At 37.0% G+C, this 16596-nt stretch overlaps 1 protein-coding gene across 12 annotated transcripts in view; it reads right to left on the reverse strand.

The window, feature by feature from the left end:
• The window catches only part of dysf (dysferlin, limb girdle muscular dystrophy 2B (autosomal recessive)), a 113821-nt gene that overhangs the window by 80895 nt on the left and 16330 nt on the right, over positions 1-16596 (reverse strand). For 9 of the 12 annotated variants that reach the window (XM_056268629.1, XM_056268624.1, XM_056268623.1 and 6 more), the window contains exons 7-29: positions 15471-15599; positions 15304-15366; positions 15168-15218; positions 14907-14937; positions 14662-14777; positions 14425-14551; positions 14243-14346; positions 13345-13413; positions 13221-13264; positions 12885-12967; positions 11685-11717; positions 11286-11401; positions 9725-9838; positions 9437-9614; positions 7786-7910; positions 7591-7697; positions 7310-7505; positions 4112-4258; positions 3867-3998; positions 2586-2752; positions 2359-2473; positions 2077-2182; positions 1820-1962 (exon numbers count right to left, since the gene is read on the reverse strand). In XM_056268629.1, the coding sequence (XP_056124604.1) occupies positions 1820-1962; positions 2077-2182; positions 2359-2473; positions 2586-2752; positions 3867-3998; positions 4112-4258; positions 7310-7505; positions 7591-7697; positions 7786-7910; positions 9437-9614; positions 9725-9838; positions 11286-11401; positions 11685-11717; positions 12885-12967; positions 13221-13264; positions 13345-13413; positions 14243-14346; positions 14425-14551; positions 14662-14777; positions 14907-14937; positions 15168-15218; positions 15304-15366; positions 15471-15599 (2496 nt within the window). The remainder of the gene's footprint in view (positions 1-1819; positions 1963-2076; positions 2183-2358; positions 2474-2585; positions 2753-3866; positions 3999-4111; positions 4259-7309; positions 7506-7590; positions 7698-7785; positions 7911-9436; positions 9615-9724; positions 9839-11285; positions 11402-11684; positions 11718-12884; positions 12968-13220; positions 13265-13344; positions 13414-14242; positions 14347-14424; positions 14552-14661; positions 14778-14906; positions 14938-15167; positions 15219-15303; positions 15367-15470; positions 15600-16596) is intronic. The other 3 variants (XM_056268632.1, XM_056268630.1, XM_056268625.1) reach the window with 1 other exon arrangement.

A 16596-nucleotide genomic window follows, 5' to 3' on the forward strand; every position in this document is an offset into this window, starting at 1 on the left:
CTCATTTACATAATTTGACTTGATTGAATTAAAGCATTTTTCTCATTTGCATGTTCTGTATGATCTTATCCAGTGGTGCACAGTGCAATAAACATTAAAAAAGACAAATAGCAGACATGAGCTTTTTCAGATTAGTGAGGAATTAAAGTTATCTAATACAGTAGAAACGGGAGGGAAGGTACCACAAGAGAAATGTTTCTAATTCTGTGCTTAAAGAGTGCCACCATGAGGACAACTGATTTTACTCAAAGTAACCCAAAAAAGTTTTTGGACACTTCAAAAATATATAATACTACATATTATATAAATATATAATAATATAAAATACTAATAATCTATCTATTATTAGCACACGTTTCAAGCAAAACTAGAATGTAGCATTTTATTAATAAGTATAAAATTGCAAATTTGCAAAGTTTCAGAAGTTCTGGAAGAATTCATTTGTTTGCAGATGGCATTTGGTTTCATAAAAATGTAATTGCATAAATAATACACTACCATTCAGAAGTTTGGGGTAAGTGTGATTTTTTTTTAAAGAAATTAATACTTCTAAGCAAGTACGTATTATATTGATCAAAAGTGTAATGTTACAAAAGATTTCCATTTTAAATAAATGCTGTTCTTTTAAACTTTCTACTCAAAGAATAATCAAAGTATCATCAGTACAACAATCGGAAATGCTTCTTGAGCTCCAAATCAGCATATTAGAATCATTTCTGAAGATTTCTGTAATATTGTGAAATATTATTACAATTACACTAACTGTTTTACTGTATTTTTGTAAATAAAATAAATCTAGCCTTAAGCATAAGAGCAGAGACTTCTTTCATAAATATTTTTAAAAAATCTTACTGACCCCTAACTTTTGAACATTAGTGTATTAATAGATTTTTATCTGTCATTTAGTTAATATATATATAATATATATATATATAATATATTTTTTTTTTAAAGTAAAAACCACCTCTCTCTCAAACACATTTTCCTTGAAGTTCTTTACCCAGTTTTAGCAGACCTATTTGTTTCTTGCGCAGAACCAAACGGAAACACAATGAGCCTCATTCAGGAAACACGAGCAGAACAAATTTGTGTGCAAATCGTTCATAAATCCATTCTTATGTAAACTGTTCAATTGAATTGAATGTGACAATTTACATAATGGATTTGCAAATGATTTATACACAACTTCATTCTGTTCGTGTTTCATGAATGAGGTCCATTGCCATTCTCTGTAACTCTGAAGAACTTCAACATGTTTGCTTTTTAGTCTAACAACATCATTATAGTTATCAGAAACAGTGATCTCCAGAATTGAATTTTAGATCTTTATTAACAAAGTGTGTTTTACCCAAACTTGTTTGCCTGTGTGGATAAGGACTTTCACAGATTGAAACAAAACCGCTTTATCGCTCTCTCATGTCGCACACACACACCCTCACACAGATGATGAACATTAAACGTATTTGCGGCGGGACTTTAAAGTTGGACCTGGGTTTTTCTGCCAAGTGGATTCGAGGTGTGGGATTGATTTCAGATTATTCTCAGATGGCATGATTAATTAGGTGTCCTCTCGAGCTCCATCTGCCTCTCACCAGATGCGTTCAGGGACAGGGGAAGACCTCCTGAGACTACACAGAGCTCTTTATGTCACGCCACCCTGAGCTTTACCAGAATCCCCCCACAATTCAAAGGGAACAAAATGAAGCTTGGAGCCAACATTCCACTTTTGTTTACAAGCTGCTCTCAATGTGAAACTTCGTTATTTCTTTGACTGAAAACAAACCGAGCGGGAACACTTCGCTAATGACTGATGATGTACTTTTCTAAGCGCCTCCATTTTCTGCATATCTCTACGGCGGAGTCGGATCCAACGTCTCCGGCGGTTGGTGTGGTACATCTTCTCGGATGGAACCCAGGACTTTGGCCGACGGTCCGGGGGGAGGGTTATTCCATATTCCCACCCTACAGGTAAAAGCAAATTCATTGTAGAGGTACATTGCTTTTGAAAATCATCTCTATATACAAAATAATGAAGAGCAGAAGTCAGTGGCGTAAGACTTCTCAAAGTTTCCATACCTTGATCATCCACTGCACGCTTCAGATCCTCGCTCCACTCAATATCCCCCCACACCCAGCCCGGGGGACACTCGATCTCATCTTTAGGCACAGCCTTTTCTCCATTCTGCCCCCCAGTGGACACATAAAGAACAAAAAGGTCAGTTCCTGGCCAACTGATTTTAATGTAGAACATAAGTATTTTTAAAAAATTTGTGCCTCATGAATTAAACTAATAACTTCACTGTACTTAAAAAGAACTTAAGTTTCATCAGTTTTGTCACAATACAACTACACACTGACCACATCTGTGTACCCCTCTGGCATGCCGATCCACTGTCCTCCTGGCAAACGCATCTGATTTTCAAACACCTCCTCCAAAAAGCTTATATGACCTGCATCAGCGTCGTACAGCATTCTGGGCATCAAGACACATCCATGTTATGCCATTTCACAGGGTGTTCAATGACGTTGATATCACTAATACTTTAAAAAATGTCTGAGTAAATTTATGATAAGATGGTACTCACGTTTTCTCTGGGCTGACATACCAGTCTCCTGCCCAGCTCCATCCTGGAGAGGGTTTGAAGCTCTCCTTTGGCAGTTTGATTCTGCCAGTCACATCGGTGAACTTGGGGTATGTCAGACCCGTCGTACCCCAGTTCCCCACCAGGGCCAATTTAGTCTGGTTCTCATACTGTGGATCAAAATAACTCCATTAGTAGCTCAGAAGCTCAAACACACAATGCTACAAGACACAATCAACTCAAAAAGAAGCTATTCAAGAAATTCAACCAAATAAGCTAAAACAAATGTAACTAATGTACTGTATAAAAACAAAGGATGAGCTTCCTGTGATTCATTTATTTTTTCTGTGATATTTATTCCTGTGATATGATTTATTTTACTACCATTCAAAAGTTTGGAGTTGGTAAGATTTTTTGTTTTTAAAAGAAGTCTCTTATGCTTATCAAGGCAAAATATTGTGAAATATTTTTACAATTTAAAAGAACTTTTCTATTTTAATATGTCATTTTGTTTTTAAAAGTAGTCTCTTATGCTTATCAAGGATAAATATTGTGAAATATTATTAACATTTAAAAGAACTTTTCTATTTTAACATATTTTAAAATGTAATTTATTCCTATGATGGCAAAGCTGAGTTTTCAGCATCATTACTTCAGTCTTCAGTGTCACATGATCATTCAGAAATCATTCTAATATGCTGATTTGCTGCTCAAGAAACATTTCTCATTTGTTATCAAATTTGAGAACAGTTGCGATGTGTAATAATTTTTCTTGTGGAAACCATGATGCATTTTTTCAGGATAATTTGATTAATAGAAAGTTCAAAAGAACAGTAGGCCTATATTTTTTTATTTATATTTTTAATTAATTTAATTCATCTTTGATGAATATAAGTACTAATTTAATATAAATCTTACTGACTTTTGAAATGTAGTGTTACTGTCCAGTGTTTTTTTTTTCTTCTTTTTTTTTATGTCACAGGAGATTCAGTAGATTTCAATTTTTTCTCACTTGGACAAACGTTTTAAAATATTTTACAAAATATGAATTGCAACGTTTAAAACTATGATAATCTAAACAAAGAGCGAAATAAACTATTTTAATGTTTATTGTGTGAAATTGATTTCCAAATCAATAAGTTGTACATACACTGCTGGAGATTGTTAATAGAGAAATTAATAAATTAGTGATAGAGTGAAAAGTGTTAACTAAAAGTCCACAGGGCAAAGGCCCATGGGTGAAGAAACACCAAACAAATGCATGTTGGGAAACTGCCCACTCACCGTTTCTGCAAACACAGATAGTTTGCCCTCTGCAAACTGGTTAAAGGACTTGACATCAGCAGCGAGTCCAAACCACAGCTTGACCCTGAGCTGAGCTGGGATCTTACTACATCCCACGTCTTCCTGCGGACACTGAGCACAACATTACACACAGAGAATCAGAGATTTATCACTACCCCTACGGTTTCATTCATCATTTACACTGTAGCATTAGTATGTGCTTTGCCTCCAAATAGTGTGTTTACCTTCATGAAAACCGTCTGAAGTTGTCCACAATGCTTGCCACAGTAACCCTGGGAAAAGAGAACTTGATGGGTGGGGATTCTGTGGTAGGCCACTCGTCTGTCTCCCTGAAGCATCCAGATTATTATATCTGGAAAACTGTTCTGGGGCTGAAAGAAAGAAAGTACTGCCATCAATCGATTAAAAAAATATATCTAATTAATCGCACATTTTTAGTAATTAATCAAGGTTTTGTCTTAATTTCTGGGGGTGAAATGAGTAATTATAGCCATTCAGAATTACAATATAATTAAAAGTCGACATTTAATAGGCTTTAAAAAAAATATAACAACTTTTAATTTATCCTAAAACCATCTTCACATAAACCCATTAAAATAAATGCCACATTTAGCTGTGCTTTTAATATAGCAGGGCTCAACACCCCACCACAATAAAAGTTATAGTTTTCCTTATTTTAGACCCATGTAACCATGTATTTTAATAAATTAAGTTGTTAAAACACCAACCCAGTGCCGTTCCTTCCTATACACAAAGTGCGCAAGTTGTGTAGGGCCCCCGAACCACCAGGGGGCCCCCTTGCACTCAAAGATGATTTAATGACTAGCATGTTAGTTTCGGTTTTGATTTTGGCTTCCAGCGATTATGAAAACATGATGCCGCATCCCGTTGCTTTGTTTTAAAGTGGTGCGCTGTCACCCTTCCCACGTAACATGACTGTCGTAATATACAGTCTCCTGCCGGATGTGCTCGATACTAAAGGAAAAGGAGTTAAAAGCGTATTGAGCTGCGAAAGAGACGCTGTTCCCCAGGCGGCTTTCTGTGCGTGCGCTCCGAGATGAAGCAAAACACGGACAAGTTTAGGCTACTTTGCGTATCAGGGGGTGTGATTAAAAGGACAAATATACATATAAAATGTCAAAATGCCCGTCTTGGAGAGTTTTCACTTAAACACAGTCGGTTATGTCTTAAGTGAACATAAACAGTTGGGAAAGTAACTGAATGCTTGTCAGTATTATTATATCTGTGTATTTGGTCTTAGACAGCAGCAGGTTTATTAGGCTGCTGTCACTTTGTGTCATTTAATGTTAATCAAAACAACAAAAGAAAATTAAAGAATCATTCACTGCTCTTCACTGAACAACTTTAGGAACTTCAATAAGAATCAATGTATATTTAATTCATATAGTGATGACTATTTAGAGTTTAATTTTAAAATTGTATAACTTTATTCAATTTCTGTAGGCTATAGGCTAAATTGTTTATTTCATTTGTATATTTTTTTCTATTGAATTTGTCCTATTGTTTTTAATGGTATTTATTTTATGCTATTAATGACAGTTTCAACTCACTGTTGTTGGTTGACAGTGAAACTGCTCTGAAAGAACAGATTAAGGGGTTGGGGGTCATTTTGTGGTTTTTATGAATGCATTGACAGGGGCCCCCCTACAAAGTTTTGCTTAGGGCCCCCAGAAGTCTGGCACTGCACCAATCTTTTACATATCAGTAAAATTTCACAATGAATTCTCGATTACAATTTTTAAAGCGGACGGACAGCCGAAGTATACTTTGGGTTTTAGCCTAACTAATATAAAGTTCAAACAGTCAGTAATAAAATAAGAACAAATAAACAAATAGCTTGTTTTCATATGACGTCACGCCACTGCGTTGCCATGGCGCGAAATGCAAATGGCGGGCAGGAAGTGATTTGCTGTATTTAGAAAGCACTATAACAAACTCAAAATGCCTATGTTTTGCGTCGTTTATGGTTACTTAAATCGATCAAACCACGACGAGTTTTTATCGTGTACCAAAAGTTGTTGTTCATAAGGGGGGAAAATGCAAGAAATTGACCGAAAAACTCCGGTAAAACGGCTTGCAAACCTACGTCTGCGGTCGGGAGGAGCCGAATGGGAAAATGCCCGTGTGTGCAGTGATCACTTCGTCAAAGGTGAGTTAATACAACTTAAGTGGCTATGTTTGTGTAACGTGTAATGTTTCCGAACTTTGTAAAGTCAAAGTATGTCTGTAAGACGAGGTAGTTGCTGATATCTACCGCCTCGATGGCAGGAAAATCTTTAAATTCAGTTGAAAAATCCTCCTCTTCATAACGTAAGGATCACGTCCAACATATCTTTGATTTTTTGTTTATATCTTTCTCTTGTAATAGCGTGTAAAGTAGTACAGTACGGACTTTCCTCCATCTCGTCTATTGCGCTCTTCACTCCCTGCCCTCCATCTGAATTTCGCGCGTCATCATAATCACGTGACTGAAACCCAGCTATTACAAACGACAACACAAATAAATACAACAGCACAGATTAAGAAAATGAATTTTTTTTTTTTTTTTTTTGATTTTCAGGTAGGTCTAACAGTAGTATTCAGGTTACAAATACTACAGAAATTAAATAATACAATCACCATAACATAACACTGCACAGTCTTCACTATATAAACAAATTTAATATTGATTAATCCCTATTAAAGCTATTAATCAGTCAAGAGCAGTGAATGAATCCCTTTTTATTTTGTTCTTTGATTAACGTTAATGTCACAGACTGCAGCAGGAATATTAGGCTGATGTCACTATTTCACTGGCCAGCAGCCATATCACCGTGTAGCCCAAGACTGGTTGCCCACTGAAGCTGAGAAAACCAGGTTGCTGCTGGAAGAGGTGTTAGTGAGGCCAGCAGGGGGCGCTCACCCTGTGGTCTGTGTGGGTCCTAACACCCCAGTATAGTAATGGGGACAATATACTGTCAAAGAGCACCGTCCTTCGGATGAGACGTTAAACCGAGGCCCTGACTCTCTGTGGTCACAAAAAATCCCAGGATGTCTTTCGAAAGAGTAGGGGTATAACCCTGGCATCCTGGCCAAATTTGCCCAGTGGCCTCTGTCCATCATGGCCTCCTAATCATCCCCATATATATATACCAATTGGCTTCATCACTATGTCTCCTCTCCACCAGTAAGCTGGTGTGTGGTGGGCGCTCTGGCGCAATATGGCTGCTGTCGCATCATCCAGTTGGATGCTGCACATTGGTGGTGGTTGAGGAGATCCCCCCTTCTATGTAAAGCGCTTTGAGTGCCAAGAAAAGCGCTATATAAATGTAATGAATTATTATTATTAGTATTTGAATCAGGTGCAGGTAGCATAAAACCACCAACATATTTCATTTATTTGCAAGCTACAGCTCTTTCACCTCCTCAGCGAGGTGACGTAGTCTCATGGTCCAGTCCTCAGCCTGCTCCAGCACCGCACTCAGCTCGGTCTCTGGTCCGTGTTTGAGCGCCAGTGCCGTCTGCACGATCTGCTGCATGTTAATCTTGCGCAGATTCCTCAGAGATTTATCCAGCGGAGTCACACAGGGCCATTTATCCACCTCAGGGAGCTCCTCACTACAGCACATACACACACAAGAACACTTTAGTTGGTCATAGTGAGTGCGGTACAGCTTTACAAAACACTTGAGCACATCTGCACCTGCAGTCGGCTATGACATCATCAAGCAGTTGGACAACCCTCTCTTCCACTTCCTGTTCGTCACTTCTTGCTTTGAGCTCCAGCTGTACCTGCTCTAGGTTTGATTCCTATTATGATAAACGTATTAGGAAATACAATTATAACTGATTGTGGTTTGATATATTTTGATGTGTTGACCGAAGAAACGCTCCTCACCAGTCGGTCAACTATGCTGAGCAGCATGTTCAGGGCCTCTATGCGAGGGCCGATATCTTCCCACTCTGAAGACAAGACCACCACAGGTTTCACATTTCCCCATGGCAGGTAGTAGTAATGGCAGCCTAAATAATGTAAAACAGTGGAAGCAATGTTAGATACTTGAGTATCACTCTTTGGCTTATAGGTAATAAGATCCTTCCAAATACGAATATAAAATGAAATGTTATTGGGCAGTTCATGTAACATAAAGCTTCAATCCTATTACTTTGTTTTTTAAAATACTTCAAACTCTTTTTGTCACAAAATCACATAGGGCTCTACATTTTTCCTTTTACTAGTATAGATATGCACTATCGTTCAAAGGTTTAGACTCAGTAAAATGTTTTAATGTTTTACAAAGAAGTCTCTTTTGCTCATCAAGGCTGCTTTTATTTGTAAAAATACTAAAAATAACTGTTTTCTATTTTAATATATTTTATCATTTATTTTATTCCTGTGATGGCAAAGCTGAATTTTCAGCATCACATGATCCTTCAGAAATCATTCTAAAATACTGATTTGGTGCTCAAGAATCATGTCTTATTATTATCAAAAAACAGTTGTGCTGCTTAATATTTTTGTGCACACCGTAATACATTTTTTTACAGGATTCTTTGATGATTAGAAAGTTCAAAAAATCTTTTGTAATGTTCCAAATGTAGTAAATGTCTTTACTGTCACTTTCTCTTCGAAAGATTTTTAGTTTTATTCAGCAAGGGTGCATTAAATTGATAATGCACCCTTGCTGAATAAAACAATTAAAGCAACACTATGGAACTTTTCAACCTTCATAATATATTTCCAAGACCCTTGTGATGGTACATCGACTTACAATAGGTTAAATGACACGTCTGCCATAGCCTGACGTGGTCTGTATCGCTTTTACTCGCACTATGTAACTTCGGGTTTCGGGTAGTAACCCGAGGAAAAAAAGAACTACAAAACTCGACTGCTTTACGGCATACGTCACTTCCCCCACCACTTCCTCAAATTGTCTATGGCCATTGCAGACATCCCAAGTCTATAGTATCTCCCTGATGCCCGCAAATTAGTTCAAATCTGCCGGCGCGCATGGGAGACAGAACATACTGCGCGCATAACATACATAGCGCGAGCACGGCAGAGAGGGAGAGAGTGAGAGACCTTGCGAGTGTGCCTCACGAAAGCTAGTCAACCCGCCACCCCCCCTCAACAATCCAGTCACCAAGATATACCTCCCTGAAATGACTTCTTGCAGGTTGGGATGTCTGCCATTGTTGATTCCAAAGCCGGTGCTGGATAAACAGCGAGCGTGCGCGTGCGACAGTAGGCTGCGGTAGGCTAAATTATTTACGACAGCGGTAATGGACAATTCCGCTTCCAACCTGTAGGGCGACCGCAGAGGAAAAGTTCCTTGGTGTTGCTTTAATTCATTTCGAACAATTGGCACATATACTGTACATACATATATATATATATATATATATATATATTACATGTTTAAAACAGAAAAAATGCCACAAGAATCCACTTCAAAGTGAAATAGCAGTATGGACATTTTATGTGGGGCATTCCAAAATGTATGGTTGATCTAAACATTTCAAGTCTAAATCATTAGGTGGTTTCTCACCATCAAACACAGCCCTGCTGAACTGAGTGGTGGAGGGCAGAGGCAGACAGGTGTTGTCGAACTTGTTGCCGTAGTTACCAATACTGACTTCAAACTGAATCGCATCATCCACATCCTGAAGAAGAGTGGCTGAGTAGAATGCAGCAAAGAGGGAGAACTTCCTCTTTCGCATAAATTTCTGTGCGACACAACACAACTGTGGTCTTTCACTGATATTAAATGATGCATTCCTGTGTCAAATGATCTCATGTCTGATGCTAAACCCAGGAGGAATAACTGTGATCTCACCTCTACCACCAGCAGGTCATCAGGGTGTATGTCTTCAATCTTTTGCTCCACCTGATCAGACAGCTTCGTAATGAGTTCTAACAGCACACGTCCTCGATAGGCCACACCCTCTCCCTATGTCAAAAAAACACACACATAGGAACTTAAAGTATTATTACAGTAAGTAATATTAAAGGGGGTATATGGAAGAATTCACATGTATTACTCACTTTTTTTATTACTAATGTGTGAATAGCTTGTAACAAAACTTAAAAAACAAGACCTTCCCCGACTTCCTAGGTTTTCTATGAAAGACTGTAGACTGTTTTTTAGAAAGACTTGGGACGTTTTGCCGAGAAAATCAACACTATCTGATGTTCATGCAAGGTCCCAAAAACCTCTCTTCTGTTCAATGGCACATGAAATGCATGCTTATACGATGTTTAGGATAATTCAGAATGAGCCATTCTGTACTGTAATGTCAATGTCTCATGCAAAGAAAAGTGATTAATTCAAACTATAGTCTCACATGGTCAGATCTATATAGTCTATCGTCTCAAATGTACGTTATAATCAAACTATCATAACTGTAAGTTTAATTACCTCATCTGTCGACATGATGCCTGTGAATAGCAGAGCTTGTGCAAACATATCCACATCGCTATGATCAGATGCTTTCTTAACTGCTGTTTTCTCACCACTGTCATTTTTGTTGTGCGTTTATTTTGTTATTGAGGGGAAAGCGTGCACATATTTACACATTAATCTAAACGTCGCTCTCAGCAGCGTGGACGACATCTGGATGTTCTTTAACAGTATATCGCTACAAAAGGTATTTCTATTTTTAGTTCTGAGCAAAAAAACGAAAAAGAACTTTTCTTTTTGAGTTTGTTTGTCGCACATTGATGCATTCGCGTGCATCTAACGTAATCACAAACGTGCACGGCGCATGATATAAAACAGAACACAGGTCAATATATCGTGGGGGTTTTTATTAATTTGGTGCTATTATGCACAGCTGAGTACAAACTTGTGTTTACTATACGTGCGTCACATAAGGTGGCTTTCTGCTGCTTGCAAACAGATTCTTTTGAGGAGACAGTGGATTGCCGTTCATTTGCCTCCCTGACTGCACTTGCTATGCGCCAATACACTGCAGGCTCACTCGCGCTCATGTCCGAGGTAAATCATCAACACTATCATCCCTTACACTTTTATTTAACTAAATACACCGTAAGCGGCTAAAACGCATGCGCAGTTTACTTTACTTCCTGAATAAGTGTGTACCCGAGTCCTTGTTTCTTTCACATTTACACATTTACTCAGAGCACCTCCTTCAGGTAGTCTCGGGTTCGGTAAAACGGTGCGCACCCGAGTCCGCATGACAGCTTTCACATTACCAATTTTTCATTAGAACCGTGCCCCAATCCAAACTCAACTGCCAGTGTAAAAATGCCAAGTGAAATTAATATAGTGAAACAATTTTGATGTTTAAAAATATAAAGACAATATTTTACAAACAAGCTTTAAGAAACTCTGTAAAAGTATCATTTTATACATATATATATATAGTAAATCTCACCTTTCCCAGGTTTAGTGCCTCATGTGGGTCAGAGAAGGCTGTGAACTCTCTAGGGCTCCCATACATGTTGACAAAGCAGGGGCCAAAGGTCGGAAGAAAGCCTATATTGTCATCAACTTGTTGATATAAAAGAGCAAGAATTAGACACACAACAGTAATCTCTAGCTTTAGGAGCAGTAAAAATAAATAGCAAATTGCAAACGTGTTGACACATTCAATGGCAAATACATTTGCCATTTAGTCAGAGAAAACACCTTATCTAAAGACTAGCTGAATAAAGCTATAGGCAACTTATACTATAAGCACTATAGCCCAACAAAAGGCAAAATCTGACATAGCCATTGGTGTGATCTACAGGAAGGGTAGCACAGATTTTTGAGATCAGAGAGACACACATACTGGTGCTGTGGAAGGTCCTGAGAAGGAACTCATCTGAGTGCAGAGAGAAATAAAAGTTGAGACAAAATAAGGATAGATGAAGTGAATATTGCAGGCAAGCAGTGCAGCCGATGCCATGCAAACGGACTCATGCACGAGCCTTTATTAATCATGTCTGCGCCAGACGTAGAGTTACATTTGCACAACAAACTCACTCTATGCAACACACAAAATATCACAACCAACTGCTAACTGCTAACATACTGAAACCAATTTCAGTTACACTAAAATATACTACAATCACTTGTTTTTTTTCCCCAAATGCAACAATACTACAATTTTGATCTGTCATACCTCCTTGGCAATAGCATACAGTAGATGCCAAAGTTTAAAAAAGTAGCTACATTTTTTTTAGTTTTAGTCATCCATGTCTCTAATTCAGAGCAAAACATACAAGCTAATTTTACACAACACTCCCCAAAATGCAGTTAATTTCATTCTCGAGTTTCAAATCACTGCCAATTCATTTCTTACATGATGACAATACAAAGTGATACAAAATCAAGACAACAAATCAGCTAGCAAACAACAAGTAGAGTTTTTCCTCACTTCAACACTGGAACCAACAAATTACTCAAAAAATGTGATGTCTCTCAACATTGACAAATGCACTTTGTGCAAATGCGCAAGGTGAAGAATATTTTCTTTCTAGATACGTTACTTACAACTACTAGATAAATAGAGTAGACAGACACTACAAAGAAATTTCTTGATGCTGTTTGACTTCCCAAAGAGTGTGGCAAACAGCACTGCTGTCTGAGTAACTCAAGTCAAGTTCTGGCTCAACCAATGTGAGTTTTGGGAAGGACTTATTCTAACAAGCTCTTGCACTAGGAATTGACAATTGACAAGATGTACCATTTTGCAGCAAGTATATTTGATATTGTTAGTTGTGCAGAATTAATACACATCAATACACTATATAAACGGTTAGTATAGAGTAGTGGTTGTCAACCAGAGAGGGGGGGGGGATGTTGCTTTGAATCATATTGAGGACAATAGGGGTCTTTGGAGTCAAAAAGGTTGACAACCACTGATATAGAGAGAACAAAAATTGCAAAGCAAGACAATGACCCTCTAGATTTGCCACTGCACTTAACAAAAGCCTTCAATCAAACTGTATTTTGAGAAGCAATTTGTACACAACAAAACACTGCCTACCCTCAATATCTCCTCCAGGGGCTGAGATTTTGGACATGCATAAGTGTGTTGTGCCAATAACGTCATTGTGGCTAGCGCGATCCCTGAGAGAAGGAGAATGGGAAGGTATGTAAGATAACACATTTACATCATAAATAAAGCAATCCATATGCATATACAGTGGTTCGTTTATTTAAATAACATACAAAGACATTTACATACAGAAAAAACGAGCTCAAATAGTCTCATAGTATAAGCCTTCTCTAAAAGGTATGTTTTGAGTCTTGTTTTAAACAGATTCTGTAGCGATTACCCTACAAGTAAGTTTTAAACACATGAAAGAAAAATTTAACTCACCAATCTAAAATGCGTATCCTCATCTTTTCACACATGGATGGAAACTGGAGTGAAAAACAGACTGTTAATAAATCTATTGAAGGACTTGTTAGGTTGTTCTGTGAGGTGAGTGTATGCCATTTACCCTGATGGGCAAAGTGAGGCTCTGGTTCCACTGAGGGTTGGCGTTTTTCTCCAGAATCTTACTACTCATCTAGAAATAGAAAAATATAATATCGGTACCTCTTGAGCAAATTATTAATCCAATAAAGCATGACATATAAAATAATAGTCCAAAAAATAATATCATATCTGATACATTAGGCTTTTATGGCTCATATAGAAGGAAATAGGATAATATGGAGCTCATACTCGAAGAGGAAGAGGGAAAAAAAACATAATAGGCCCAAACTGAGCAAAAATATGCAATATTTATCCATTAATTTAAATCAATGAGATCTTTATAACAGTATAGCAGACTTTTTACATTAAATGCAATAATATATCATAGTAAAATGATATTTAAATGCTTAGTTTTATGATCAAAGCTCATGTTTTGTTTTGTTCTGTGGGGAGCCAAACATATAATGCAGTGCAATGTAACACAATGACAATGAAAGATGTACAAATAAACATTCCTAAAAAGCCTGATCTATCATATTTGATACTCACATTTTAACAAGATTTTTCAAAATAAAAAAAAGATATATGCATCATCAAGTAAACCACTGTTGCTTTAGTCCAGTAAATGTTCATCTTAAAATATTACTAACAATAAACAAATTATTCCTACGTTTACTTCATAAAAAGTAGCACAAAGACTTGTGTATCTCAACCTGAATGGGGAGATTTTTAGAATTATACTAAAAGGCCTTTTACTTGCTTAAAAGTAAGATGACAGAAGGCACGTAGTAGATTCTGAACAACAGGTATTTCAGCATTTGATCATGTTTATCATTTAGAAATTTGAATATCAAATATGCTACGGTGGCTTTTATAGGCTTAATACCTCATGATTCAACTAGTTACAAAGACAGAAGTACCGTTTTGCCTGCAAAGTTGACCTCCACCAATGGATCCACCAGGTTCTTACGATTGGTTTCAAAACCAAGGAAGTGTTTGACATCGTCTATAAGAGCATCATCCACTGCCAAAGGAGGAGAGCAGATAAACAGAAGCAAACAGAAAAGGCACACACCTACACACAGACGTGTTTGATACTCACTCTGAGGCAGATCATCTGCCCTGTAAACTCTGACAGTAAACGAGGCTCCCCTCAGGGTAAGACCAGCTGGTCTCAACAGGTTCCCCTCTATATCCTCTTTTTCCTCCAGACCCTCTTTCTTATCCATCTAACACACAGAATTGATGTTTTCAAAAGAATGAGAGAAAACTTTACAATAAGGTTCAATTTGTTAACATGCTGCTTCTGAATCATGCTCGATCTCTTTCTCTCACTTACCGGAGGTTCATCACCTGCAGCCAGCACACACATGCTGACCTTCAAATAACCTCTGGCCCCTGCAGAAAGATCATCAGGGTCTGACAGCAACAACCATTTCCTGAGAATAGCATGTCCTGTTCAGTGGAATAGAAAAAAAACTGTCAAATATAAAACATTGGGGGGGCATTTTAGCTCAATTTTAGAGGCAACAAGCTTAATTGAGTCTAAAAAACTAACATGTCCAGAGGTTTGTTTGTACTTACGGTGTTCATTATACACCATGCCAACATCCAGCTGAAAGAGAAAACACAAAACCAGCAGTATTATTAGCAAAGCCTGAAATAACAGACACATGTGTGCTGAAAACGATAGATCTAAGAAAAAACATGCCTGTGACCAGTAAAGAAAATCAAAATAAAGATATCCTGGAACTCACTGGAAATGAGAAGAAACCACCAAATGAAGACAGTGATTAACAAGAGAAGGACAGAGGGAAGAAAAATAAGAAATAAGAGCAAATCTACCTTGAATTCTCCAATAACATAGTCTTTCCGTAGTGACTTGGAGTCAAATACCTTTGAATGGACATAGACAAGATAACTGCAGGTTTTTGTTCAATGAAACAACAACAACATTAATAATGATAATAATATAACTTACGGATAAAAATATAGGTTCATCAAAAAGATCAGAAGGTTTCTCATAGAAGTTTAGAAAAAAAGTCTGAAAGGAAAGAATATATGCGTATAATTACATCTGAGCATTTACTCAATTATTTACATAATTTTTATTCCCAGAGTGATAAAACAGGGGGAAAAAATAGTTACCTCATCAAAAAATGGATTATTGCCCTTCTTGATGCGTGTTCTCTTCGTCTGCCCTCCAACTGTGACCTTGACAACTGGTTTAATGTTGACACCAGGGAGCTGCCTTCCCTCAATAATGCGCACCCGTACCTAAAATTAACATTCAATAAATAAATGTTTTTGGACTTTTGAAATCAAAACAACTCAAATATATCAGCTAACGATTAAATTATCACATAGGAAATTAAAGCACTTTTTAAACATATCTTTGGATAAAACCTTTGCTAAATGCTTAAATTGGTGATTCTCGACTGGTTTTGTAAGTTTACATCAAATGGTGACAACACAGTATCAAAACTGTTCATGATACAAAAGTAAACAAAACATCCTTAAAATTATAATTTAATAATATATTATAATTATAATATACTTAGTATTAATAATAAAATGTCATGTTAAATGTCACGTTTTATTAATAATAAAATGTCCATGTTGGATTCTGCCTAATTCAGCAAGCCTCAACCAATGGCAAATTCATTTTACTATAAATTGTTTTGCTAGTTGGATTTTATTGTTTTTATTTAGCATTTTTCTCCACAAATCTTTCATTTGAGTTTAGAACTGGCTTAGATGTACTTGAATATTGTAAAAAAAAAAAAATTAATTGTCCAGTCAAAACTTTCAAAATCTAAATTAAACTCTTGGTTATCCTTGGATCTATTCTACAATCCAACGTTTATGAATGGATTGTCTTGCCTTGAGCAAATAAACAAGTTCACAGCCAAAATAATTTTTTGACTTATTGCACAGTACTTTATATAACCACAAGGTGGCCCTATTTTCAAAGGAGAAGCACAGTGAGAAAATGACAATTGCAAGAGTAGACAGTGATTGTCATGTGATACAGATACATACTTTAATTAGGGAGTCCATTCTGCACTGAGCAATAAGAAAACACTATTAATCTGATTTTTACAATTTATAGACAAAAAGTAATTTTTGTTGTTAGTATATGCTAAAAAAAATATACCAAAAAAATGTATTTGAAGATTATGAAGGTGGCATATTTTCAGACGTCTGTAGAGACTAGCCACACATGACAAAGCAACTTGTGGATTCATAGACACATACAGCGATGCACACCCTA

The sequence above is a fragment of the Rhinichthys klamathensis genome, unplaced genomic scaffold (assembly GCF_029890125.1).
Source record: "Rhinichthys klamathensis goyatoka isolate OS25496 unplaced genomic scaffold, OSU_Roscu_1.1 h1tg000275l_1, whole genome shotgun sequence".
NCBI lineage: Eukaryota > Metazoa > Chordata > Actinopteri > Cypriniformes > Leuciscidae > Rhinichthys > Rhinichthys klamathensis.